Source organism: Balaenoptera ricei, chromosome 1 (genome assembly GCF_028023285.1).
Source record: "Balaenoptera ricei isolate mBalRic1 chromosome 1, mBalRic1.hap2, whole genome shotgun sequence".
NCBI lineage: Eukaryota > Metazoa > Chordata > Mammalia > Artiodactyla > Balaenopteridae > Balaenoptera > Balaenoptera ricei.
The window spans coordinates 11,799,855-11,825,844 of NC_082639.1; the positions used below are offsets into that span (position 1 = coordinate 11,799,855).

A 25,990-nucleotide genomic window follows, 5' to 3' on the forward strand; every position below is an offset into this window, starting at 1 on the left:
GTGCACTTAGGGTGCTGAGCAGTGTCCCCGGCCTCTGCCCACTGGATGCCAGTAGCACCCGCCCCCACCCCAGTGCGACAACCAAAAATATCTCCAGACATGGCCAATGTCCCCTTCAGGGTAAACTCCCCACTGGTTGAGAACCCTGGTCCTAGCCTGAAGCCAGTTGACAAGCTGTCAGGGCTCACCTCATGGATTCATTCACTCAACATGCATAACTGATCATCTATTATGTCCCAAGCTCATTCTAGGCAATGGCGGTTCAGCAATGGACAGGCCAGGCAGCTAGCCAAATCACTGCCCTGACAGGGGCCCCAGGATGGACAGGGCACCCCGGCACGGGCACGGCGGGGGGACTCAGTCTCCCAGCCCAAGTCCAGGTCGGAGGGGGGATGTTTCAGCAGGGACCCGAGAGCGACTACATCTTTGTCACCCCGCTCTTAGATCCATGCATGCCATCAAGCAGATGCTCCCTAAGCATCTGTCGAACAAATGAATGAGTGGGTGAACTGAGGGTGAGGGCGGAAACTGGAAGGCAGTGGGCTGAGGAGTAAGCGGGAGGTGAGGACAGGACGAGACTCCTGTCTGAGCGGAGAGCAGGAAATAGGGCAGGAGGTGCGACCCAGGGGTTAAGGTTCCACCTCTCACCGCTTAGCTGAGTGGTCACCGGCAGGTCCCGCCCCTCCTGCGCCCGTCTCCTCGTCTTTCAATGGAGTCTGCGATCCCTGCCTTAGAGAGCAGCTGGGAAGATTTCATGAGCTCATACGTGGTGCGGCGGGAGGCGGCAGCCTGTGATACAGAACACACGTTGGTTCCCATTAGGTGGAGAGGGCTGGGGGCATAGGGAAGCTTTGTAAGTTGAGAAAGACATAGGTGTGTTGATAAGCAAAGGGGAAGGAAGACATCCGTCTTGTAGGACTGTGATGACACTGGCCTGTCCCTCTGATTCAGCCCAGGAGGGGGAAACACAGCAAGACACTGTGGCAGCACCTCCGGTGGAGAGCACCGCCAAAGACGCAGTGTGTGAACACCTGATGTGAGTACCCGACCGGACCCCTGCTTCAGGCCACGTTGGCAGAGTCTGCAAAAAGGAGTTGAGTCTGGGCTGTTCTTGCTGCTATTTGAGTTTTTCGATCCCTTTAGTTTAGTTTCTCAAGCATGTTCAAAGTCCAACTCAACACTCTCCAGGTGTGTGGCCCCGGGCAGGTCACGTCACCTCCTGTGCCTCGGCTTCCCTGCTTGTGAGATGAGGTACATGAATGCCAGCTAATGCTATGATTGGCTACTTTTCCCAAGTACCTGCTCAAGGCAAGTGCATTCCTGGGTATTATAAGCGGGTTTCAAACAGTGGAGACCACTTGGTGGAGTGGGTCCTGGAGATGGTTAAAAGTTAAGAGGTTGGACTAAACGACCTTGAAGCTCCCTCCCAACCCAAAAGTCCATACCTGGAGCCGCAAAGAGCTGACAGTTTCCAGAGAAACAAAATCCATGGATGGGAAAGATCCTGAAAGCCACCGACAAGCAGTGTACAAACCAGTAAGCAGGAATGTGATGCAGAGAAAGGGTTCAGAAAGTTTCTCGAAAAAGACAAGCCACCAGCCTGAGCCCTGCACCACATACCAGTTACCAAAGTCTAATGTCACAGGGGTTTTACCCCAAGAAGGCAAAGATACTCAGATACTCAGCCTTCATGTTCTGAAAAGTTCCTAACTGACTCCTCCTGGTAGAAAGAACTCTCTCTAAAGACAGCAGTAGCCACGACCTGGAATCAGCATCACGTTACTCTTCTCTGGTCCACTTCCTTAGCTGTGGACACCCTTGAGGCAGAGTTTCATCCTCAAGTTGGAAGAGTTATAGCCAAGGAGTAGATAGACAGATAGACAGACAGACACACACACACAGCATGCGTCTCTCAGGGCTGGGGTGTCTCACCCCTGCTCATAACCCCCCTCAAGGCACCTCTCCCGCTGTCATGCTGGGCCCCTTCCCAGGGAAAACTGCTTCCCTGTCAGCCACCCTGATCGTCATGGTGCCAAAGACGTCCTGCCCTCTGGGGCATGGGGCCAAAGAGCTGCCCTCATCCCACCCTCCCTGTGTCCTCCTTGATTTTCTGGGCCCCGGGGCCCACACTTCTGCAAAGTGTCCCATGAGCACCAGTCACTCACGTGGCACCACGTCTCTCCATCAGGAATTAAAAGAAGCTGGTGAGAGAAGGGAAGCCATACCATCCTCTTCTCTCTCCTCTTCCTCGTCCTCAAAGAATCCCTGAACCCACACAAAAATAGTCTTCCTTCCTCTTTGCACCAAAGATCAAAAGTCCACAAGAGCATTGGTTCACGCTGACAGACACTTGAGCAGCGAGAGGTTTCATCTTCATATTAGTTGTATCTCAACCTCAGAGCGAACCCAGCCGGGATCCTTTGTTCTGTCTCCATGTATTTCTTTGTAATGAAGGTGGATCAAAATGGATTTTTGTTTTGAGAATTTTTAAAGAGTGTGCTTATCGCCCTTGCTGGTACTGGCATCGCACGGACCATCACTGATTGGGCATCACTTTGCCTTTGTACTTGGCCCCTTCCAGGCACCCAAGACACCACGGAGATTGAGTTGAACTGACCTGGTCTGTTTCTGTGAATTTCAGAGAGGATTTATTGACCGCTCAGAAGGAAATCCTGTCTCAGCAGGAGATCATCATGAGGTTAAGGAAGAACCTCACTGAAGCCCATAGCCGAATGTCAGATTTGAGAGGTTGGTACAGTTGCCCATGTCACTTGATTTCCTGACCCACTTCAAGAAAGGAAAGAAATGTGTCTGAAGGGTTGGAAAGCTGGGCATTAAAAATCCCACTCAACCTGATTTCCTGGGGTGTCACAGTACTCTTAGCTCAGGGTCAGCAAGAGCTGTATCCTGGGTGTTGAACTGATTCCATTTGATGTGGGGCTACAGGGAACATTCTCAGATGACTCTGGACCTGTGTGTGGAAACGCAACTTTCTTTTTCGGAGAGAATCTCTGATGACCACAGAGGATTTGTCTCTGGGGGCAAAGGCTTGGGGGTCAATCGTGGGCGCCCCTGGGCAGGCCAGCCGGCACAAGTCCTAGCACCCAACAGCTTAGGGACCTCAAGTAAGGTGACCCCCGGGCCTCTCCTTCCTCTGATGCAAAAGCACCTGCAGCACGTCTGCCTCCCGGGGTTGATTTGGACGTCAGAGACCACTAGAGTAGGGGCGAAATAGCTCCGAGGTCTGCTCTCTTCTGGACGGACACAAGTCTGGCTGAATATTCCTACTTGACCCTTCTTCTCCCCAAACTTTTATTTTTGCCTCTCTTCTTCTTGCTTCTCAGAGCTGCCTTCTTTTCCCATCCCTAGCTTCCATCCAGCCAAAGGGCAGGAGTCGGGGGGTATAACTAGGTTTGGGGAGGTGGAGGGAGGGTGAGGAACACTCCTCTTTTCCCCGTCTCAAACCATGTGCACCCCAGACCTTCAGTGGTGTTTGCTCCCTGTGTCTGGACCAGCTGATGCCCCCAAGGCTTTTATGGCAGGATTTCTCAAAGAGTGATTTTTCCATACTAAGTTATGAGAACACATGGGAGAGAGGCTACAGTGTCCAGTTCTAGAATGGGGAGGCGCTGGACCCAGTTCTGGGTCTGCTGTTTATTAGTTGGGTGACTTTAGGCAAGTCCCTTGACCTCTGTGAACCTCAGTTTCTGCACCTGTGACATGGGGGTGTTACTAGGAACTGCCTTGCAGGGTTGCTTTGAAGATTCAAGGCAATGTAGGTGTCTTTTTTCTGGCCCTGCGGCATGTGGGATCTTAGTTCCCCGACCGGGGATCAGACCCTCGCCCCCTGCGCTGGAAGCGCGGAGTCTTAGCGGCTGGACCGCCAGGGAAGTCCCAGTGTAGGTGTCTTACTTTGGGTTTTCCCACAAGCAGACCTCCAAGACCAGAATCCCACTGCAGGTGGTTTATTTGAGAGATGATCCCAGGGAAAACAGCAGTGGAAGTGAAGTAAGACAGGAGGGGGAAGAAAGCAGATAATGGCTGTGCTGTCAGTCAGCGGGCCCAGTTGGGGACCGAGCTTACTACTGCAGTGTGGTCAGTGTGGTCGCAAGGGCGCCACCTGGGGTGGGAGGGAGCTGGGCTGTGTACCCCAGCCTGTCTCCACCGGTCCGTGGTTGGAGGCTGTTGCCTCTGGCAGGCTCATGAGCAGAGCAGTCTCCAGAGGCCTTAGAACGCCGTAGGCAAACATGCAGAGCAGGCAGCCGAAGGTGACCTAGAATGGCACAGGCTCACAGGTCCTGACAGCTGGGGCCGGGCAGGCGCCTCACGGGCTGCCTCATGGCGCCAGCACTCACTGAAAGGTATTGCCGGTGGGCTATTTTGCTGTTTTTTGGGGGAAGATGCACACAGACCTCCTGGCCGTTACTGAAGCCCCCTGAGCATTCCTGGAGGGTGGACCGCCTCATGGTTCTTAGAGGCCTGGCAGAGCTGCTGTGGCCCTCGCAGAGACCCAGGGCGGGAGACCCCCTCACCAGCTTCCACATCACTCCCAGGGGAGCTTAACGAGAAGCAGAAGGTGGAACTGGAGCGGAATGTGGCGCTGGTCCAGCAACAAAGCAGCGAGCTGAGTGTGCTCAAGGAAAAGATGGCACAGATGACCAGCCTGGTGGAGAAGAAGGACAAGGAGCTAGAGGTCCTCAAGCAGGCACTCAGGTGGGTAGGAAGGTCTGCATGGTGGGTGTGAGGAGCCCAGGCACACCCAAGTGCCCAGGGAGCCTAGCACAGAGAGGCAGGGCAGGGGGGGTGGTGCTCAGTCAATGCTGGTTGAAGAGTTGAATGAATGAGTAGATGAATGAATGACATACATTTCATTGCTTTACAGCCTCATCATTTAAAACAAAGCTTTGCTCAGTTCTGTGCATCTAGACATTCCTACCCAATATTCCAGATGCGTCTCAGCTTAAATGCCACTTCCTCCAGGAAGCCCTCCATCATTCACCTCACCAAACATAGCCAAGGGCTCCTGCTCTGCCTGGGGTCCGTCAGCTCCTGCATGCCACTTGAGCGAACCCTTCTCACACAGCCAGGCTGCTCCCACCTGCTGATTGTCTGCCTTTCCCATGAGAACCCCTGTGTAGACTCTATTGACTCGCCAGCATTCACACAGTGCCTGGCATATAAAGGAACGTAGTAAATATTGACTGTACAAAGGTACAGACTGGAGGTGTCAGAGGTCAGCTTAAACTAAGTATATTGTTGTTGTCCCAAGGATTCGTCTCAAATACACATGTGAGTTTGCATTTTCATCTATAGTGTATCCATATTTTGACATAAGATTAATGTTTTTCCCAAGAAAGTTTGCGTAGAATTGATATCTCATGTATACCCTGTAGCTTCATGTGCTCCGTGGTTCATGGCCAAGGCAGATTCACATAGTGGTTAAAAGAACAGGCTCCAGACCCAGGCTGCATGGATTCGAGGCCAGGCGCCTTCACCTACAAGCTCCACGACCACAGGCAAATTGCTGTATGTCTCTCTCCTTGTCTGTAAAACGGTGCAAGCAGAGTCCCCACCTCATGGGACTTCTATGAGAAATAGAAGGGTTGACACATAATAAGTGTTAGAAACAGCAGACACACATTAAATACCCCCCATGAATGTCACAGCAGGTGTCCCGCAGACCCAATGCAGGAAGCAAGGATGGGTAGGGGCCTGCCTCTCTGGTCACTATAGCCTTAAGTCCCCCGAAGCTCAATTCTCTAGAAATCTTCGGGCAGTAGACTTGAAGGCTCAAAGATTTTGGTTCCCTGTGAAAATGGAGTCCCTTTTCCAATTCTGCTCGTGGATACAAAGGTAATTCACGGTTCCCGGAATTCATGCTGCCAGCCACTCTGCTGCCCAGTGTCTCATCTTCTCTGCCCTAGGGCCTCCCAAGAGAAACACAGACTCCAGCTGCACAAGGAGAAGGAACAGAAGCCCAGGAACACAACCCAGATGTGTGACACCTCGGTGCAGATAGAACCAATCCACACCGATATTTTCTTGAGCAGCCAGGAGGTGAGTGCCTGCCCTGTCCCTGGGCAGCTAGAAAGACAAGCTAAGAAAGAGCCCAGTGGTGGCTTTCTTTGCTTTTTTTTTTTTTTTTTTTTTTTAACAGGATGATGTGAGGTTCCAGTTTGAATGAGAAGCCACAGCTGGGGAAGGGCGGTCCAGGCAGGGTAATGGCCACTGCAAAGGCCCTGAGGCAGAAATATGTTTCAGGAGGAATATATGTGGGAAGGAGGGCAGTTTGGGATCTGGGAGAACTTTTATTTTTATTTTTATTTCTTTTGGCTGTGTTGGGTCTTCGCTGCTGCACGTGGGCTTTCTCTAGTTGCGGCGAATGGGGGCTACTCTTCGTTGTGGTGCACAGGCTTCTCATTGCGGTGGCTTCTCTTGTTGCAGAGCACGGGCTCTAGGCGCATGGGTTTCAGTAGTTGCGGCACGCAGGCTCAGTAGTTGTGGCTCGCAGGCTCTAGAGCGCAGGCCCAGTAGTTGTGGCGCACAGGCTTAGTTGCTCCACGGCATGTGGGATCTTCCCGGACCAGGGATCAAACCTGTGTCCCCTGCATTAGCAGGCGTATTCTTAACCACTGCGCCACCAGGGAAGCCCCTTTCTTTGCTTTTGTAAACATCTTCATTTTAAGTTCCAAAAATATTACTTGCTTATGTGAAATGTATGTTATCAACAGCTTGGCATGTGTGCCATCAGATCTTTTCCTCACAGAAACCACCACATGCTCATACAGTCAGGATTGTGCAGTGGTTGCAGGTTAGTCTTGGATTCGATTTCAGTCTTGAATCCTCCGCTCAGAAACCCTGTGACCTCAAGGATGCACCTGAGTACCAATTCCCTCATCTGGGAAGTGGGAGTAATACCAGTCACCGCCCACCCCCATGGGGTTGTTGAGAAATGAATTTATACACACAAACACCCGCAAACTTACATATACATATATTTATTTAATAGGTTTTTTTTCAAAACACGGTATCAAGCCGCATATATCCTGCAGCTATTTTTTTCTCACATAAGACTATTTAATGGGCATATTGTCAAGTAAGCATGTAAAGATCTACCTCATTCTTTTAAACGGCAGCAATGAATTCCATCATGTCCCTTTTATCCAACCAGTCCCGTATTGATGGACATTTGTTTCTACTTCCACACGTTGCTGTAGTTAATATCCTTGTAAGTATGTAGAACAAATTCCTAGACGTGATCCCGAGATGTCCAGAGGACAGCCTAAATTGTGCTTGGTATGGCCAAACTGCCTTCCCAAAGAGCCATGCCAGTTATGCTCCATGGCTGACTCTTGGCCACCTCTGCCCATGAGGCCTTTGCATGTCTGGAAGTCCCAGCCGCGCAGCACACAGGGATCGTGTCTTTGAGCGAGAACAGCCTTCAGCACGCGCTCCTGAATGGCGGCGCTCACGTCTGTGCCCGCGGCAGGGGCTGTGATTCTGATGCTCCCCATTGTCTGTGGGCGGCTGACTGTGGGTATGGCGCTTCCCCGAGGCCCCGGGTTTCCTGGAGTCCGGGGATCTCCTTTCACCCTTTGCTTTATGAAACTAGAGAGCAGAGCGTTTCAGTAATGGGCTTTGGACTTTCACTTGGAGACGGGGCCAAATGTGTCAGCTTGCCTTCCTGCTTTCTCAAAGATGCCTTTCCCCTGCCAAACAGCAGTGAGCCGGGGCCGCCCGCAGCGTGAAGGAAAGGGCTCGGCGGCCCAGCCCTCCGGCCCTGGCAACGATCACCATCCAGAGAACTTTAGCAGAGGCGTCTCCTCGTTACCAGGGCCACCTGGCGATGGGGCTGCAGCGGGTTCCGCAGCTGTGAGCTCCATGGGGCCGGAAGCAGGTCTCACTCCTGTCGGAATCCAAGCTCTTCGTGCAGGACCCGGCCCATGTTCATTCACACGTTCAACAACTATTGAGCACCTGCTGTATGCCAGGCCCTGTGCTGGGCTCAGGGGAGGATGCTCCGGGTCCCTGCCCACACCAGACCCCCTGCGACTCTGCACGTGTTTGCTGGAAAGGACTGTTGACCAGACGCCTGTGATTTTTAGTTTCTATGATGAGGCGGGGTTAGTTGAGGAGGATGGGGGAGGGGGGCTGCAAGATAAAAGTAAAAAAGGATTTTTTCTTTCTCAGAACGGCTTTCCACACTCAGGCTACTTCCTGCTTTCTAAACCAGAGTGGGTCAGAGGGCTTAAGCACTGTATGAGAAAGAATCTCCATCTTCTCTAAATAAACAAATTCCCAGAAGAGCCATGAGTAAGGGTCACATCGGGCTCAGGCGAGCTCTGCAGGCAGAGGAAGGGCTGTCACCAAGCCCGGCTGCTGCGGCTGCCCCACCCCCAAGGCCGGTCACCCCTGCCCACCTCCTCCTCTCCACCCTCCAGCATGTGCTCACACACACACACACACACACACACACACACACGACATTCCTGGTGTTTACTCCCAAGGCAAACATACACCCTCAAAGAGAGGGAGGCCAGTGTAGAAAGAGCCTGGGAAGTAAGCCGGCTATAGCCAGGGTCGGGCTCCATTGAGGTCCTACTAAGTGCAGCCGGGGGTAGAGTGCCCCCTTCTCTCAGGAACTGAGCCCTGGTCCCAGCAGTAACACTGGGGCAGACCCCTTCCGGCTCCGTATTTATTGAGCCCCTATTATGCCCGGGCATAAGGCTGGGCCCCGGGAATAGCACAGTCTACAACGGAGACAAACTCTGCTCTCACAGAGCCCACATTCTGGAAAAGGAGAGACACAGGCAATAAACAAGTCAATGTCGAACAAAATGTCCAGCGGGAGTGAACGCTCCGAGGAAAGATACAGCAGGACTCGGGGCAGAGTAGCGTGTGGGAGGGAGCTCTTTAGGACAGGGTGATGGTGGGGTGTGGGGCGGCCTCTCCAGGAGGAGACCAGGAGCAGAGCCTGAATGAAATGAAGGAATGAGTGGTGGGGAAATGGGGTGAGAAGTGGCCCCAGGAGGACCTCAGACGGCCCTGCTGGGCTCCCCGAGGGAGGCCATGAGCCTTGTGCCCATCATGGCCAGCATGGGGTCTGGCACATGTCACATGGGCCTTCAATAAGCATTTGATGAATCAAGGAAGGAAGAGCAAATAAATGTCCCTTTCCCTCTTCTCTGCTTTGTTTTCCTGGTAGCATTTATCACTTTCTGGAATTTTACCATGTCTTTCTGCTTGTTTGATGTGTCTGCCCCATAGAAATGAGCCCCCAGCAGCAGAGCTTTCTGCCTGGTTCCCCGATCTCTCCCTAGTGCCTCAAACAGTGTCTGGTGAGCGCTATCTCTCTGAACCAAAATTGTTATAAGATTGTTATAAAACAAACAAATTGTCAGTTTCTTCCCTTTCTCGCCATTTTGACTGGGACCTTCCCTAGCCACAGTGTTTACATCTGAAAACCATTCCCAACACCCCATCCCATTTCCAGTTTTTTTCTTTAATATCTATCACTGTCCGCCATATATTTTCCATGATTATCTTATTTATTGTCTGTCTGCTCACACTAGGATGCAGAATCTATGATAACAGGGATTTTGCCAGTTTTAGTCACTGCTAAGTCCCCAGAGCCTAGAACAAGGCATGGCACATAGACGTGCTCAATAAACCTTTGTGGTATGAATGAATGAGTGAATGAATGAATCACTTACCCTAGGGAAGCATTGTTTAATTTGGAGTCTATGACAGGGCTTCAGGGGGTCCCTGAAGCTCCAGAAGTTGTCTGCAAATTTTTGTATGTGAATTTTTCTGGAGGAAGAAACCTGCATTCTTCCTATTCTCAAAGGGGAGAATATGTGCATGGCCCTTAAGAGATGAAGAAGACCTTTCCTTGTCTGTGCCCTTCGTAAACCCAACTCTAGCGACATGGCTAGTGAGTACCATATTGGATGGTGCAGATATAGAATATTTGCATTGTTGCAGAAAGTTCTCTTGGACCACACTGTTCCAGAGGGTCCAGAAGTCTCAGAGGAGTGTTTTCCTTTCTCCAGACCAGCCAGGAGTCTGCCCATCAAATTCTCCCTAGCAAATATTAAACCACCATCCTTATTACCAGCTAAGAAGAAAGTATCACATGTTCTTACCTAAAAAATGCCCCTCCAGGGACTTCTCTGGCGGTCCAGTGGTTAAGACTCTGCGCTTCCGCTGCAGGGGGCGCAGTTTCGATCCCCGGTCAGGGAACTGAGATCCCGCATGCCGCACGGTGCTGGCAAAAAAAAAAAAAAAAAATGCCCCTCCAGGAGCGAATTTGATGTGATTGTTCAGAGATGAGACCAGAATGACAACAAGTGGAAACCCAAGCTTAGAAGAATATTAGAAGAAAAAAAGAAATAAAACATGGGGAGGGAACATAGAGGGGATCTCTTACTTATAGTGATGCTAAGTAGGTAGGAAAGTTGGAAATCTTCCTACATGTGACTTCGTATTTGAAATGAAATATTTAAATTCCTTCTCTGCTGAAGCCCCTTAATGATATTTTCCAAGGTACTAAGTAAGTGACAGGGTTTCTGCTAATCCACGACTTGTTCATGTTTCTTCAAATACAAGAGAGGGAGGTTCTGATCCCTAATAAAGCTGCTGTCTCCACCATTCTGGCCACAGGAGCAGTCCTTCAGTGACCTAGGGGCCAAGTGCAAAGGGTCCCGACATGAGGAAGTCATTCAGCGTCAGAAAAAGGCCTTATCTGAGCTTCGTGCGCGAATTAAAGAACTTGAGAAGGCCAGCTCGTCAAGTAAGTTTCCTCCTTCCTAGTCACCCCCTCTGTGCTGAGAGCCGTGGGCCCCAGACTTGAGGGTTCACTTTGGGGACTGACCAATTTGCCAGGACCACCATCTTCTCTCCCCATCATTTCATAACTAAAAGGACATAGTTATAAAAAAAAAAGATGGGCAGACATGACCTGAGAGTCAAGAGTAGGCCTTGATATTAAATAAACAGGATTTCATGAAAAACTCACAACCTTGTCCTTCTTTTTCTTATTTCACTGTGGCCCAGTGGAAACTTTTTCATAGACTGATGCTGTGCAAGGACCAACCTTGGGGAACTTCCCAGGATAAATACCCTGTTTAGAGGGAATAGGGCTTTCAAGAAACCAAGCTTGCTGCTGGGTAGAGCACTGGGCTAGGACACAGAAGCCTGGGTTCAAGTCCATCCTCATACCTGTGGCCGAAGGTTCACCCTCAGTGCCTCAGCCCTGTGAGGCTGCAGCCTCATATTAGCTGTGTGGCCTTGGACAAGTCATTTCACCTTTCTGGGCCTTGATTCCTCACCTGCCAAAGGAGGATGGTGAGGATTAGTACTGGCCTGTGGTAAGTGTCCAGTAAATAGCAGCTGTGATTTTTACATGCCGTAACTTCTTCCTGAGCCTTTCTTTTGAGTGTAAATTATTTCTTTTATAGATCATAAGGGCCACATGGATGGATCATTTCTAGACTTAAAGACCCTCAGGATGGAAAAAAATGTTCAGAAAATATTGGATGTAAAACCTGACTTGCCAACTTTTTCAAGAGTAGAGATCCGAGCGGTAACCAAAGAAAATTTGTCTGTGCACTGACTGACACGTGGAGAGGGTGGGCATGAGGACAGACACTAGCCGTGTGCCCTGGCACCACTGTATACAACATTGGTTCAAGGCCAGGTCCTCCCTGATGGGCTAGCACCTGTATGGACTGGTCGGTGCCTGGCCGTACCAGCAGTCCAATGTTTGAATAGAAAGGCGGCTTCCCATCATGTACAGCATGATATAGCATTGCACTGATGTTGGCCAGGTCAATCTCTGGGCCCTCCTTTTCACATCACATGTTATATTCTGCAGAAAATACTCAACAAGCTAATGTACAACATTCTGTCATGAGCTTGCCTAACATTTGCTTTTTGCTATAAACTGAAAAACATGAACACATAAAGGGCAGCAGAAGGGAGCCATAATGATTAAGAAGACACAAGTTCTAGAATCAGAGACCTGTGTCCTAATCCCAGCTCTGCAAGCTCTGTGACCTTGGGCGGGCTCCTAACCTTTCTGGGACTTCATTTCCCAGCTGTAAAATGATGATGGAAAAATTAAGGGAGATAATTATGTAAAGTGCTTATCCCAGTGCCTAGCTCATAGTGAACACTTTAATAGATGATAGTTATTATTATTAAACAGTATTTAAATAGTATTATCCAAGAAAACCTTCCTTTCTTAGGGAGCATAGTTCCATCTGCCAGGATTTTCAGAAGTAATTTGATTGTTAGGTTGAAGGTGCCCTGTATCCTAAATGGATGTTTGATCGGGTGTTTGATTGACACATGACAATGGACAGCTCAGGTCAGCATTAATCACAGGATCTGCTGGGTGTGGCTTGCTGCGGCAGCTGGTCTAAACCAGCTTTTGGAAAAAATAATAAAGTCATCCTATCTGTACCAGCATTCTCTCCTACAATTTTTCTAGACATTTGCTCACATGTTTAGAGATGTGACTTCAGAAACGTGTTGGTTTTCCTGATAAAATCGAACCTTCCTTCTCTGAGGTTGGGAGTAGAGGGACCATCTCCAGGTGGGGAGCTCAGCTGGATCTCATATCCTGATGATCCTGCTTCCAAGATTTACCTTCTCCCTGGCAACAACCCCTCATCCCACCACTGACACCACAGAGCAGGAAACCTCCCAACTCTCAATCCTCCAAGGTTGGCAGTAGTTAAAAGAAGAGAAGGAGCAGGAGGAAGAATAGCTGACATCTGTTAACTGCTTACTGTGTGCCAGGCCTTGAGCTCAGCCGGCTACATGCCTTATCTCATTTAACCATCGTCCGCAGCCTTGTGTCATAGTTACTATTATTGTCCCCATTTAACAGATAAGAAAAATTAAGGCCTCAGGAGGTCAAGTACCTCATCCAAGGTCACGGAATAATGATTGAAGAAGCCAGGGGTGTGTCCCTGGTGGTCTGTCTGCTAGCCTGCAGAGACCGGGTGGAGACTGTGTGATTGGATCCTGTAGCCCAGGCTCTTCCTTAGTGACCCTCCCTCAGGAAAAGAGGGGGAATCTGGAGAGGTACAGAGGATGCAGCTCAGGGGAGCTGAAGACATAGAGCAGCATCTCAGGTTCTTTTTGCAGCAGATCTGCCCGGTTTATTGTCATCTTCAGATACCCTCTTTTATTCTCATCTCCATAGATATATAGACAAATATGTCCACTCTTATCTATCACAGTCACTTTGGGGGCCTTTATATTTTTGTAGTTGTTTTTTTTTTAATCTCAGAGGTTTTCAGGGTAGTGCCAACAAATGCTAGGGCTAAGAGATGCTCATGGCAAGCATTAAAAGCCAATTTATTTTTTAAGGAGGCTTATTATGGTTATTTGTAGTCGTTCAGAACAGGTCCCCTATTCAGTCTGGTGGCCTTTCCATGCAGTCAGTTGGGCTTCCAGCAGCCAGCTGGCTGGTTGGGGTCTTAGGGAGATGCAGCTGCAAACACTATCTGCATTGTCTCTGGAAAGGGTCTGAAGTGATGCCCACCCACCAGGTTCCAGAGCTAGGAGAAGGTTTGGCCAAATTTTGTGAGGGTATGGTTTCTGCTGCATAGAAATGAGATTCCTTTAATAAAGAGGAGGGAGGCTATTTTCTACTTAACCTTCATTCGTTCATTCAACAAACATGCCCACTATGCACCACTCGGTGCCAGGTGCCATGCTGGGCGCAAGGAGGCGGGTAGTGAGCAAAAGCAACATGGTCCCCATTTTTCTGGAGCTTGTCTTCTCAACGTCAGCGGTACCGATTTTTTGAGCCAGGTAACTCTTTGTTTGGGAGACTGCCCTGTGTATCGTGGGGTGTTCAGCAGCATCCTTGTCCTCTACGCACTAGATGCCAGCAGCAATTATGACAACCACAAACGTGGCCAGGCATTGCTAAATGTCCGGGCGGGGGTAAGGTGGACAGAGTCACCCCCGGTTGAGAACCGCTGGCCTAAAGGGAAGACAGACGAGACGGTGGCCAAAGAACGGCACGAGTGATGTGTCATTTCAAAGGCAGTCGTGCTCTGAAGGGGTAGGAACACAGTTATAAAGAAAGCAGTTCACAGAGTCGGACTGGATTCAAAACCAGCTCTCTTGGCATGGACATATATACACACACACGCCACCAAAGGTAAAATGGATAGCTAGTGGGAAGCAGCCGCATTGCACAGGGAGATCAGCTCGGTGCTGTGTGTCTACCTAGAGGGGTGGGATAGGGAGGGTGGGAGGGAGACACAAGAGGCAGGGGATATGGGGATATATGGATACATATAGCTGATTCACTTTGTTATACAGCAGAAACGAACACACCATTGTAAAGCAATTATACTCCCATAAAGACGTTTAAAAAAAAATCAGCTCTCTCAAATTATTCTTTAGTAACTTTCCAGTTCTTCCATTATTCTTTGGGTTATTCTTCTGGATGTAGAAATGTAATAGATGTAATAGAATGCCAAGAGAGTTTTTTTTCTTTTTTTTTTATTTCAGCCTCAAAATGGCCTTTCCAGCCCAGGGTCCATCACAACCACTGAGAAGTTAGAGGAAACGGATGTGGCTGAGGCTTTAGATCTTAGTGAAAAGCTGGTAGGTACACCCAGCATCAGTCCCCTCCTGTCCGAACCTGCGTGTCCTGCAGATAATTTAAACATCAACCCACATACATATTTAGTTGTTACAGTAGCTCCACGAGACCCATCTACTATCCCAGCATGGGCTGGAAATTGCACAGCCAAATTCCTTGGAAGACTGGGCAGTAAGAATGAATGTTTATGTCTGTTGTCATTCCCCCTCCCCCCCCACCCCCAGTTCTCAAAAAGGCATAGTGTAAATGGATGCGGGGAAAATGAAAGTCGTACTAAAAGCCCCAAATGCACTCATTTGCAAAGCATGTGTTTCTTCTCTGCAATTGCAGAAAATGAATGAAACAGAATTAGACGTTTGCCTCCTCAAAGTGGCCACCAGCGGTCTTGGGCCAGGCCTCTTACCTGCGAAACGCTTTCTCGTAGTACATGGATATGAGCAAAACCCTCGGGAGTCTGATGAACATCAAAGATATGTCAGGTCACGTGTCCATGAAACACCTCTCCCCAAAAGAGAGGGAGAGAGTCAACCAGCTTCGACAAAGAGACCTCGACCTGGTGTTTGATAAGATCACCCTACTCAAGAACCAGCTGGAGAGAAAAGAAGAGCTTTTGAGAGGATACGAGAAAGACATTGAACAGCTCAGGTATGGCCCGTGTCCCCGGCAAAAGGCCCAGGCCTCCACTCTCCAGGCTAAACCTCGGGGCAGCTGCAGACCCGTAGGGACCAGGACAAGAGGACAGAGGCCTGGGTGAGGAGGGGGGAGGCGGGATGGTGACTCAGGGCCTGATGGACCCAAGTCTCTGGGCAAGAAAGCAGCAGTTAAAGTGCCCTACTCTCTCTTAAGGAATAAGGTGCACCTTTTATGAATGTGTCTGATGTTTCACCACGTGTGTGCTTTTCATAATTCCATCCTATTTTCAGTGGTATCCGTTCCTCCACCCTCTCTGGGAAGTTGGGAGGGGCTGGTAGCATAACCTTTGCCACCTTCATGCTACACTTCCACAGCCAATGGGCTATTTATCCTGCCCTCTATTCCCCAAATCTTCATCCTTCTCCCCCACTTGTAATGAAACCACTAAGTTAGGCATACATGGAAGTGTTTTGAGAATCTCCCAGGTCGGGAGCGTTGGTGGTGAGTGAGAAAGATGAGGGGAAAAGAGACTTTGTCTCTCCTGTGTGCTCAGGCAGAGCAAAGTGTCGGTTCAGATGTACCAGTCACAGGTGGCAAAGCTGGAGGACGACATCTACAAAGAGGCCGAAGAAAAGGCGCTGCTGAAGGAGGCCGTGGAACGCACGGAGCAGCGGCTGCACCACGAGAGGAGGGTCAACAGGGCGATCAGGCAGCAGAAGGTGAGAGGTCCCGCCTGGAGCAGAGCCTCTGAGGCTGCCCCTCAGCTCCCTTTAGAAACAGCCAACTGAGGTCCCCGTGGGATCCAGGCGGCACAGAATGCATTCACTGATGCAAAGGAAGGTGGCAGAGTAGCTTTAGCGTTAGGCAGACCTAGGTTTAGACTCTTGCTCTACCATTTACTGTGTGACTTCACGCAGCTTTCTTTTTTTTTTTTTTTAACATCTTTATTGGAGTATAATTGCTTTACAGTGTTGTGTTAGTTTCTGCTGTACAACAGAGTGAATCAGCTATATGCATACGTATATCCCCATATCTCTCCCTCTTGCGTCTCCCTCCCACCCTCCTTATCCCACCCCTCTAGGTGGTCGCAAAGCACCGAGCTGATCTCCCTGTGCCATGCAGCTGCTTCCCACTAGCCATCTATTTTACATTTGGTAGTGTATATATGTCCATGCTACTCTCTCACTTCGTCCCAGCTTACCCTTCCCCCCACTCCCCGTGTCCTCAAGTCCATTCTCTACATCTGCGTCTTTATTCCTGGCCTGCCCCTAGGTTCATCAGAACCATTTTTTTTTTTTTAGATTCCATATATATGTGTTAGCTTAACCTCTCTGAGACTCATAGTCTAGCTTGTCTCTATTTTTTTAAACTTTCTTTTTTTTTTAATTTAATTTTTATTTTATATTGGAGTATAGTTGATTTACAGTGTTGTGTTAGTTTCAGGTGTACAGCAAAGTGATTCAGTTATACATATACATATATCTATTCTTTTTCAGATTCTTTTCCCATATAAGTTATTACAGAACATTGAGTGGAGTTCCCTGTGCTATACAGCAGGCTCTCTGGCTTAGAGCCCCAGAAATGAGAAGTGGCTGTCCTGCTCTGAGGGAGCCTGGACGCCGTGTTTCCAGTGCTCACTGCTCTGAATTAAACATCACAGGCCTTAGTCTGCGTGTGTCATGGGGCTGCCTCAGACAGAGGACAGTTTCCTTTCACACCAAGCAATGCCAGGGAGAGCTGGGCCAGTGACAGAGTTGTGACTTTCCCTTTGATGTGCCCTCTGGAGAGCTCACCCCTCCCCAAAGTGGCCCCCCACCGCCCCCAGGGCTTGGCAGGCTAGGCCCCAAAGCAGAGACACCAGACCACAGAATGGGACAGCAAAGGGCCCAAAAAAAGCCATTGTCATGTACTGAAAACCTGAGGATTTACATAATCAGGCTTCACATGCATTATTCATGGACTGCCTCATTCATACACAATGCAGGGGACGTGCCAGCCTGTTTGGCGCTAGACATCCTTCAGCTGAGAAGGGTCTGAAATGGCCAAGTTGAACCTGTGTCAGGGTCCCCAGAAGAGCTACAGCTAGTAGCTTTCAAATTCGTGGAATTCACAACTGGGGGAAAGATGTGTATGAACTACAGCCGCGATCATGGCATCGCCGATGGTGTCATGTACTGAGCACTTACCGAGGGGCAGGCACCTGCTCCACACCGCACATGCTTCATCTCTCCCATCAACCCGCAAGGGATGCTGGCAAGTGTCGGCCCCTTAGAGAGAGGGGAAAGCTGAGTTGACAGAGGGTACCGTTTCCTGGCTACTCAGCGGCAGAAACAGGATTCCCTCCCCACCTGCTGCCCTCCCCAGCCCATGTTCACTTTTCCACACCTCTTCCTTCTGTGTCTCCCTTACCAGGTGGCCCCCTTGTATACCTCTCACCGTTGCTCCTGGGGTTTTCACTCCAGGACTCAGGTTTGCATTTCAGGCTTGTTATTAATATGTCGTCAGAAATCCCTGTTTGTCAGGAAGAAAACAATAATAAATTTTAAGGTTTTGCTGGATTCTAAAGGGCACTTGTATACATCTGTCTTGGCATCAGTTCCTTCCAGGGAGTATATCTTTGTTGTTTTTAAGCAGAAATTAACAGAAAATAGAATTCCTCTTTTCTAAGTTTTACACTTAGTATTTTCACAAGGAGCCTTAGTTTTTTTAGTCTCCTGTATAAAACGTTGAAACTCTTCACCCGTTCACAGAGGTGGCAGGGTTGAAGCACTGAGATGAAATTACACATCTTAAGCTTCAGAATTGCCCCCCCCCCAAAAAAATGTAGTTGGTAGTTTTAATGTTTGACCATCTCTTCACCAAGCAGAACTTTCAAGAATCAAAAGTCATACTTCCACGCTAATACCTTTGGCTGTGAAAATGAGACTTGGTATAAAATGCTGGGCATTCACAGAGAACTGGGTCTGTGGCTCTGTCCATGTGGCAGAGGGACGGGAACCGTGGCCCAGGCCGTTCTCACTGTAAGCCACATCCCACATCACTGGAGAAGCCGGCAGTGTCTCTCAGAGTTCAGAGGCCAGATTTGGAGTCAAACAAATAGAGGTCAAGCCCCACCGCTGCCCCGAATGACCCTGAGTAAGTGGCTTGACCTCTGTATCGCAGGTTCCTCAACAAAAGCAACCAAAACTGTCAACAAGGGGCCTACTCCGTGGGGCAGCGGGAGGGTTAAATGGCAAAATGCCTGCAGTGCCTGGCACATCGCAAGCCCGGTTTCTAAGGGGGAAGAATAGGCAGCTCATGGATGGGTGGGGATTCCTCTATTTCTTTCAGGGAGCTTCCTGCCAGCTGACGCCTTCCCCGGTCCTCCCAAAGCCGGCAGCTCTTATGGGACGCACTCTTCTCTTTGGTGAATACGACTAGGGCCACGGCCAAGAAAGGACCCAGATACCTTTTGTGAATGGGCTAAGGCTGGGATTTTCAATAGGAAATTTTTAAATGCACAGAAGTTGCCACTTGAGAAGCACGCAAGCCCTTTCTTGGGGCTTGAAGTGTAAGAAAGGCTGAAGGGCACTGGCTGTTTCTGGCAGGAGAAGCCGCTCAGCTCTCCTGCCAATCAAATCTCCAGCCAATCAAGTCCTGGCTAGGGGGCGTGACCACCGCTTTGCCTTGTGGTCTCAGCCAGGAAAACCCCCTAACCTTCCCTCTGCTTAATTCGCTCAGATCCCTCTTCTTTAAGATGAGAATTAAAATGGCACCTAGCTCGTAGCCTTCCATTCAATGGGAGCTTGTATACAAAACCCTTAGCACATAAGACCACAAGGCTAACATGCTCTCCTACCATCGTCATTATCCTCACTATTCTATTTAACTCACTATCTTGCAAGATATCCTTGGGCCCAGGTATTCTCAAGATTCTGGTTTCCTCCGTGCCACTTGTGTGTTTTTGACCAGGAAGTAGAAATTGGTAGATGTTGTGTAGGAGGAGCGTGGATGGGAGGGGCTTGGGGTGGTACTCTTCCGCCCACAATGATGAAGTAGAACCATGTGGCCAGGCCTATGCAGCATACAGGTAGAAGAAGGCTAAAGAAAAAGACCCTCACCCACCCCCTTCTTCTGCCCACCAATCCCAGTGAATCCCAGCGTCTCCTAGAAACCTCAGAGGTGTGTCCCCGAATGGAACAGGTGGGGATGCATTAAACGCTGTTGTGCTCACCTGATATTTTCACTCAGGAACGTTTAGAGGATCTCGTACAGAGAAATGCCAAAGAATCAGCACCTTGCAACTGTTCCTTCAAAGAGAAAGAGAGGCAGGTATGGAGAGGTTTTCTGATCTTGCAGCCAGACACAAAGTAGGTGCCTTATTTTCAAAGGGTAAGAGCTTATGGAGTGTAAATGCCAGCGTGGGCGGCCCAAGAGACACCCACACACCTCCAGTTCCTTCCCCTCCCCCACCCCAGCCCCTGCCCCCATCCCTTCTCCTGAACAAATGACCTAAGGGACCCAGTATCTGGAGGTGAGAGAAGGCAGAAGGGCAGTGCAACCATCCTGGATGCTAAATGATTTGGGGACATAGAGACAAAATCATAAGAAAAGGAGAAGGGGGGGAGTGGGGCATCCCAGGAACCCCTGCCCTAAGAAGGAAGTATGTGGGTGAAAGAAGGGGGGAAAGTGGTACAAAATGGAGCCAGAAATAAGGATGAAAGTGCCTATTATAATGATCCCTTCACCTGCCAAAGGGGAGCCCCATTTGATGGTGGGCTTTCTGGCAGCCCATGGGAAATGGAAAACCCAGTGTGGTCCAGAGTTCACAGCATCCATGAGATATGATGGATGTGATGCTCAGAAGTGTTCACAGAACAAAGACAATATTGGATTTTCCCCCGGAGAGGACATTGTGTGATATAATGGACAGCACCCCTGAGAACGGCAACGCGGTGTTGGCTGGGCCACATCTGTGCACAGCTCTTGAGACAGACTGATGTCATCACATCCCAGTGAGTTCAGTAAAGTTCAGGAAAAGCAGGTGCACAGGGGCCAGGCTCTGCCCTTCAGTGCCCAGCTGCCCACTGATTGAACTTGATCCAGGAAGGAATTTCGCAGCAGTGTTCAAACTGGGGTTCCCTGGAGTCTTTGGGTGCCATGGAAGGGTGTGACTCTCAAAGCACACACACACCTTTCTCCCACCAGAGAAGCTCTCCATTATCTCATACCCCAAGTTCCTCATGGGATTTTGCTTGGATAAACGGTTCTGCAAAAAAAAAAGGGGGGGGGGGGAGCGGGATGGGGTGGGAGAGAAGAAGGCTGTTGGTTTAAAACTAATCCCTGCTTTATAATATCTGGGAATTTGGATAGTGACTGTCTCAACTGAGCTTGTGATAAATACTGAGTGGCTGCAGGCTCGAGGCCTTCTCCACGGAAAATGCCTGGAGGGCGCCTGTCAGTTCAATACGGGCCCATCGGCCTTCACGGACAGTCCTCTGAGGGTAGACTTAGCATCCTTCTGGGAGAATGGAAGAGTCTTGTAAGCACCTATGCCCTGTCCCAAAAGACAGCCTTATTTCCTCCATGAGTTTTGTGACTACCCAGTAGGGTTGCCAGATTTAGGGGAAAACAAACAAACAAAAAACACGATGCCCAGTTAAATTTTAGTTTCAGATAAACAACAAAAGCTATTCAGTATAAATGTCCTAAATATTACACGGGGCATATTCCCACTAAAAAATTTGTTGGCTTCATTCTGAAATTCAGATTTAACTGGGCATCCTGTATTTTATCCGGCAACGCCTCCAACATTTACTGAGCACCAACTAGACACCAAGCAGGGAGGTTCTGAAGCAGGTGTCTCAAGAGGGCAGCCCACAGACATATTCCATTTGGCTCATGGGATTTTTTTTTTAAGTTACATTTCAAAATAGGGCAGTTGCCTGGAATACTCTGGATTTCCAGCTTCTCTGGGAAACTCGGAAGATCTGGCAACCCTAGGCCCACAGACCCACAAGCCACCATCACAAGCCTCCATCCTCCAGGCCTCTTAGAAGGGCGCTGGGCTCATGTGTTTGCTGCTGTCCACTACCACCCCAGCTCACTTCACCCACTTCTTTTACTTTCCTGGCCCCTGTAGGAACCAGGTTGGTGACCCCGGTGGATGCTCAGGGCTCTCGGAGAAAGTCTCCTTCCTGACACCACTGCACGTTCACCTGCGGAGTGTCAGTCTGCAAGGGAGACCCCAGTTCCCTCTCACTTTTGTGTCTCCAGTGCTTAGGGGATGCTCTTTCTTTGATGAGCTTTCCCTGAGGTGCGGGGTCTTGAGCGGATCAGGGTCAGCAACAGTCATCAAACCCCAGGGGAGTGGCAAGCTCCAGATTTTCAGTGATGCTGGCTTCCCAACAGGCCCCTGTAGTCCCTGCCAGGGAGGTTAGCCACTGGGGCTTTCAACATTTCCACTGGGTGGAAACCCACTGGACATCTACAGCCTCTTTCACTGATCTAGGAGGCTCTGCTTCCAGCTAAAGCACATCTGTCCTCCAAGAAGAATACAGTATCCTTCATAGCCTTCTTGGTTGACCACCTCCTTCTCTGCTGGAATCTGGAACAGAGATTCCCTAAGAGGTTCAGCAGGACAGTGTAGCATTGCCCAAAAGCCACACCCCCTTCTGCAGACCTCCATCCTCACCTCCTCACCTAGGAAGGCTCAACATTCCATCCAAATGGGTAGCATCTGAAAGTTGAGAAAAATCCATTTTTCTCTGATGCAAAAGGCAAAGAAGAACATAAGCTAAATTTTGTCAATATTCTTTCTGTATTAAAGAGACGAATGTTTGTAGAGATGGTGAAGAACTCAAAGATGCAGAACTCAAATTTCCAGGTGAGCCAGAAGAGAGAAGAGAGAAAACCATAGAACGTCAGCAGGAAGCCCAGTTGACAGTTATCCCACATCTATTATGTATTGAGCATTTGGCATGTGCCAGGCACAGAGCCAAACACTCGACGTGCAGTATCTCATTTAAGCTTCACAACAACCCTATGGGGTGGGTGTTGTTATTATACCCAATTTACAGATGAGGTGTCTGAGGCTCAGAGACTTTATTTGTCCAGAGCCACACAGCTCAGTAGGAGAGCTGGGAATCAGTGCAGATCTGACACCCAGGTGAGTGCTAGCTTTTCCTCCTTTAGGTTATAAACCTCCAGGTAATAAACCTGATACATTTCCAGTGGCATTTCTCTTAAATTTCAAGGAAGCATCCTCTAGAATTCTCTTAAAAGTTGAGAATTAAGACTATGAAATCTTGAACATGTTGAAACATTGCCATTGACAAATCAGCCCTGGAACTGGAATTAAGCCAATCCACGTTCCCACTTTGCAGACAGTAGAAGCGAGCTCTCAGGAAGCTTGAAAGCCAAACACATTTTGGTTGAATATGAGAGAGGAGACATTCAAGTTTGATAAAAGGCCACAGTCATGCTGAGGCAACCAAATTATCATGGGAAGAAACGAAGATATTCTAGGTGAGGGATATATTTGGAAAATAGAAGCTTCTCATCCAGCATCCTTGTGCTGAGACCAGAAGGTGGTTACTACCCAGAGCAGGATGTTAGGAGGATAGAGAGCATCCTGAGGGCCCCACTTGATCTGAGACGTTTGCCACCCTGCAAAGTGGAAATGACTGGAAGTTTGTTACTTATTCATTCACATATATGATTGAGCTGGGAGGAGGCAGAAACTGCCCTACATCTAGGTTTTGTCTGAGGACCACCTGGGGATGTAAAATGGCAGAGGAGATATTGGGATGGGTCCCGGATGTTGTGGGAACACTGTGCTTCTCTGAGATGTGAGACCCCCTGGAACTTCACACTGCCTCTGGCTTTAACAGAAGCGGGGCAGATGGTGCTTCGGCTAAGAGCAAAGAGCCAGCTTCCTATTCTCCCTGCCCTCCAGCCTGAGCTTAGAAGTTTGGTGTCTAGGATCTCCTCGGTACAGAAAGGTTTCCTCCAGATTCCTTGCCAAGTGTAACTTGGGCGACTCCTTCCTCAAGAGTGGGCCTGGAGTCCTTCGGGGGATGGAGTCACCAGGACCACCTTGAAAATGATGGGACGTGTAAAATCTGCTCTGTCTCGCCCACTCATAAGAGAGTCTCCATCTCTAACAAGCTTCAGAACTAACACCTCCTACCTTTTTAAGACCCTCTGGTTTTTTGTTTTCTGTCCTCCAAATGCCATTCATTGATTTTATATATTTTTTCCATTGCAGCTAACAGTCTTCTATAATTGTTTGTCAGTCATATGCTAAAGGGGAAAATCTTCTAGTTGACAAATATTTATTGAATACCTAGTCTAGCCCACATATTGTGGTAGGAACCAGGGATAGAAGAATGAACAAGACGATACGATTCCAGCCCTCATTCATTCAACGATATTTGTTGAGAGCCTACGATATGGCGGGTACTGTCCAGATGTTAAGGTTCAATCCCGTTCTCAGTGGGAGCCATATCACCCCCGCGAGGCCAAAACTCTACTTTTTTAATGTATAAAGGGCAGACGTACACATAGCGCTCTCTGTAATATTCAAATTTTATGGAGGTGAGAGCAATTAGTAAAAAATGCCTGAGAAGGCTCCTTAGGGGAAGAACGATACTGAAAAAAAGGGTGAGAAACACTGGGTTAGATCAATGAAGAAACACGCAAAACTCCCTGTCTTTCTGGGTTTTATTCTGGGATAAATAAATAAATATAATGATTAAATAACTACTGTTTGAGGACAAAGGCCAGTGCACTGAGCTCAGGAGCATATTTCACAGGGACCTCCCTCCCCCACCTCCCAGGTCAAGGGCCAAGAGAGGTCTCCCTGAAAGGGGGATGTTTAAAACCAAGACCTGAGGTGATGTGGGAATGAACTGGGATCTTTCTAGAACCGATGCTTGCAGATGCCCAAAGCAGCCACTCCAGTATGCCCTGAGTTAATTTCCAGTTAATCTCCATATTTCCAATCTGGATGTTGTTCTTTAAATGAGGGGCTTCTACCCCTGCCTTGTCCTTCTAAGGACGGGGCATGTGGTTCCAAACACTCAGGCTGAATGCGTGTCGCTGCCTGTGGTCACTGGTTCAAGATGGACCCTGCCAGGTTCCCCCAACCCTCGGGCCCACACTTGCATTTTCACGTTTCCCATTCCCCATCTCTTCCTTTTCCCAGTTCAGCCATCCCGTCTGCCTTCTGCTGCCCCTGACCCCCCACTCAAAAAAGTGGACCAAAGCTTGCTCTGTGGTGCTTCCCACCCCAAGCTCGTGGCAGACCTGGGGCTCGGGGGACCCTGGGACGAAGGAATCTTTATTTTTTAACAGACACCCAGACTCCAACTCCGACAGCCAGCTCCACACCGGGTCAGGGCACTGGCATCTGGGAACCACCCAGAGCCAGCAATTTTATTGAAAATCAAATAAAAAAGGATACAAAGGAAAAGTGGTTTAGAGGCAAAAGATTTTCAACATTTCCTGTCTGTTTTCCTTTTATCTGGGCATTCCCGCCAAGGTTTACTTTGTGGGCTAGTGTAGAGATGTTAGCCTTTCTTACCCTGAAATGATTTTTTTTTTCCTTGAAATGATTTTGAATGCAGTCTGAAAACACATTCAAGGCTCCTGTCAGCCACTGGCAGAGGTCCAGCACAGGAGGTGATTTTTAAACCTGTCTTAAAGAGAAAAGAGCTACAGAGATGGTCCTAACAGCCCCTCCCATTGAAATCCACCCAGAACCTCCTCTCAACCCCTGAGAAAGACAGGACTTTCTGGTCCCTATTTGACAGATGAGGAAACCGAGGGTCACGCAGTCAGTGGCAGAGCTGAAACCACCTGACTGAAACCAGCTGAAACCAGCTGACTACCCACCAGCCCTCTTCCCCCAGGGGCATGTGTTGGAGTCAAAAACTTGCAGGAAGGCAGTGTGAAACCTGCTGGAAAGAAACTTGTAAGGTACAGTGGCATCTACAGTACGTACAGAACTGTGTGAGCGAGAGATTCTTGGGTTGCAATTAATGGAAACCTATTCAGAAAGAGGGAGGGGGCTTTTATAAGGATAAAGGGTGAGTGCCTCATAAAAACTGAGAGCTGAAAGAGAGCCTGGCCTCGAAGTAGAACTGGTAAGCCATCAGATCTCAGGCATCATCTCTTTTACACACACACAAGCATGCGCACGCACACACACAGGCCGTATCTCCTCTCTGTGTCTCTGCATGGCTCCCCTGATCTCTGCTCTCTCCAGTCATGTGACAGGAAGGAATGACCTCACGGTCCCCCAGTTCAACGGACCAGCCCAAGGAGCAAGGAGCATCTTAGAGCCCATAACCCCAAATCCTGGGAGTGACCATCTTAAAAGCCCAGCCTGTGCCAAGTGCCCGATCAGCTATGACCAGGTACAGAGTCACACACATGGCCGCCTGGAGCCAGGAGTAGTGCTCAGAAAAGGGTTAGACAGACCCCCTCAATTATCCTGCATTTTCTCCTCCTAAGACATCAGAGACATAAGGCATTCAGTTCAGTAACAGCTTTTCAAGAGAAAGTCCATCCCAGTGAATGTGCCTATAATCAGAAACTCCTGGTTCAAAAAAAGATGCAAATGGAAGACGAAAACGTTATCTGTGTATCTGGAAGAGTGTACACCAAAATGTGAATAAGGTTACCTGTGGGTAGTGTGATAATGGTGGATCATTTTACCTTCGTTTTGCTCACATCTATGTG

General features: G+C 49.1%; 1 protein-coding gene across 10 annotated transcripts in view; it reads left to right on the forward strand.

Moving 5' to 3' along the window:
• FHAD1 (forkhead associated phosphopeptide binding domain 1) overlaps window positions 1–25,990 on the forward strand; it is a 144,310-nt gene that overhangs the window by 115,028 nt on the left and 3,292 nt on the right. For 4 of the 10 annotated variants that reach the window (XM_059913837.1, XM_059913831.1, XM_059913865.1 and 1 more), the window contains 9 exons: window positions 952–1,036; window positions 2,642–2,748; window positions 4,554–4,713; window positions 5,925–6,057; window positions 10,663–10,792; window positions 11,460–11,584; window positions 14,539–14,634; window positions 15,057–15,277; window positions 15,819–15,984. In XM_059913837.1, the coding sequence (XP_059769820.1) occupies window positions 952–1,036; window positions 2,642–2,748; window positions 4,554–4,713; window positions 5,925–6,057; window positions 10,663–10,792; window positions 11,460–11,584; window positions 14,539–14,634; window positions 15,057–15,277; window positions 15,819–15,984 (1,223 nt within the window). Of the gene's footprint in view, window positions 1–951; window positions 1,037–2,641; window positions 2,749–4,553; window positions 4,714–5,924; window positions 6,058–10,662; window positions 10,793–11,055; window positions 11,143–11,459; window positions 11,585–14,538; window positions 14,635–14,962; window positions 15,278–15,818; window positions 15,985–16,761; window positions 17,744–19,495; window positions 19,577–22,073; window positions 22,131–25,514; window positions 25,666–25,990 lie in introns of those variants that run through there. The other 6 variants (XM_059913903.1, XR_009500883.1, XM_059913855.1 and 3 more) reach the window with 6 other exon arrangements.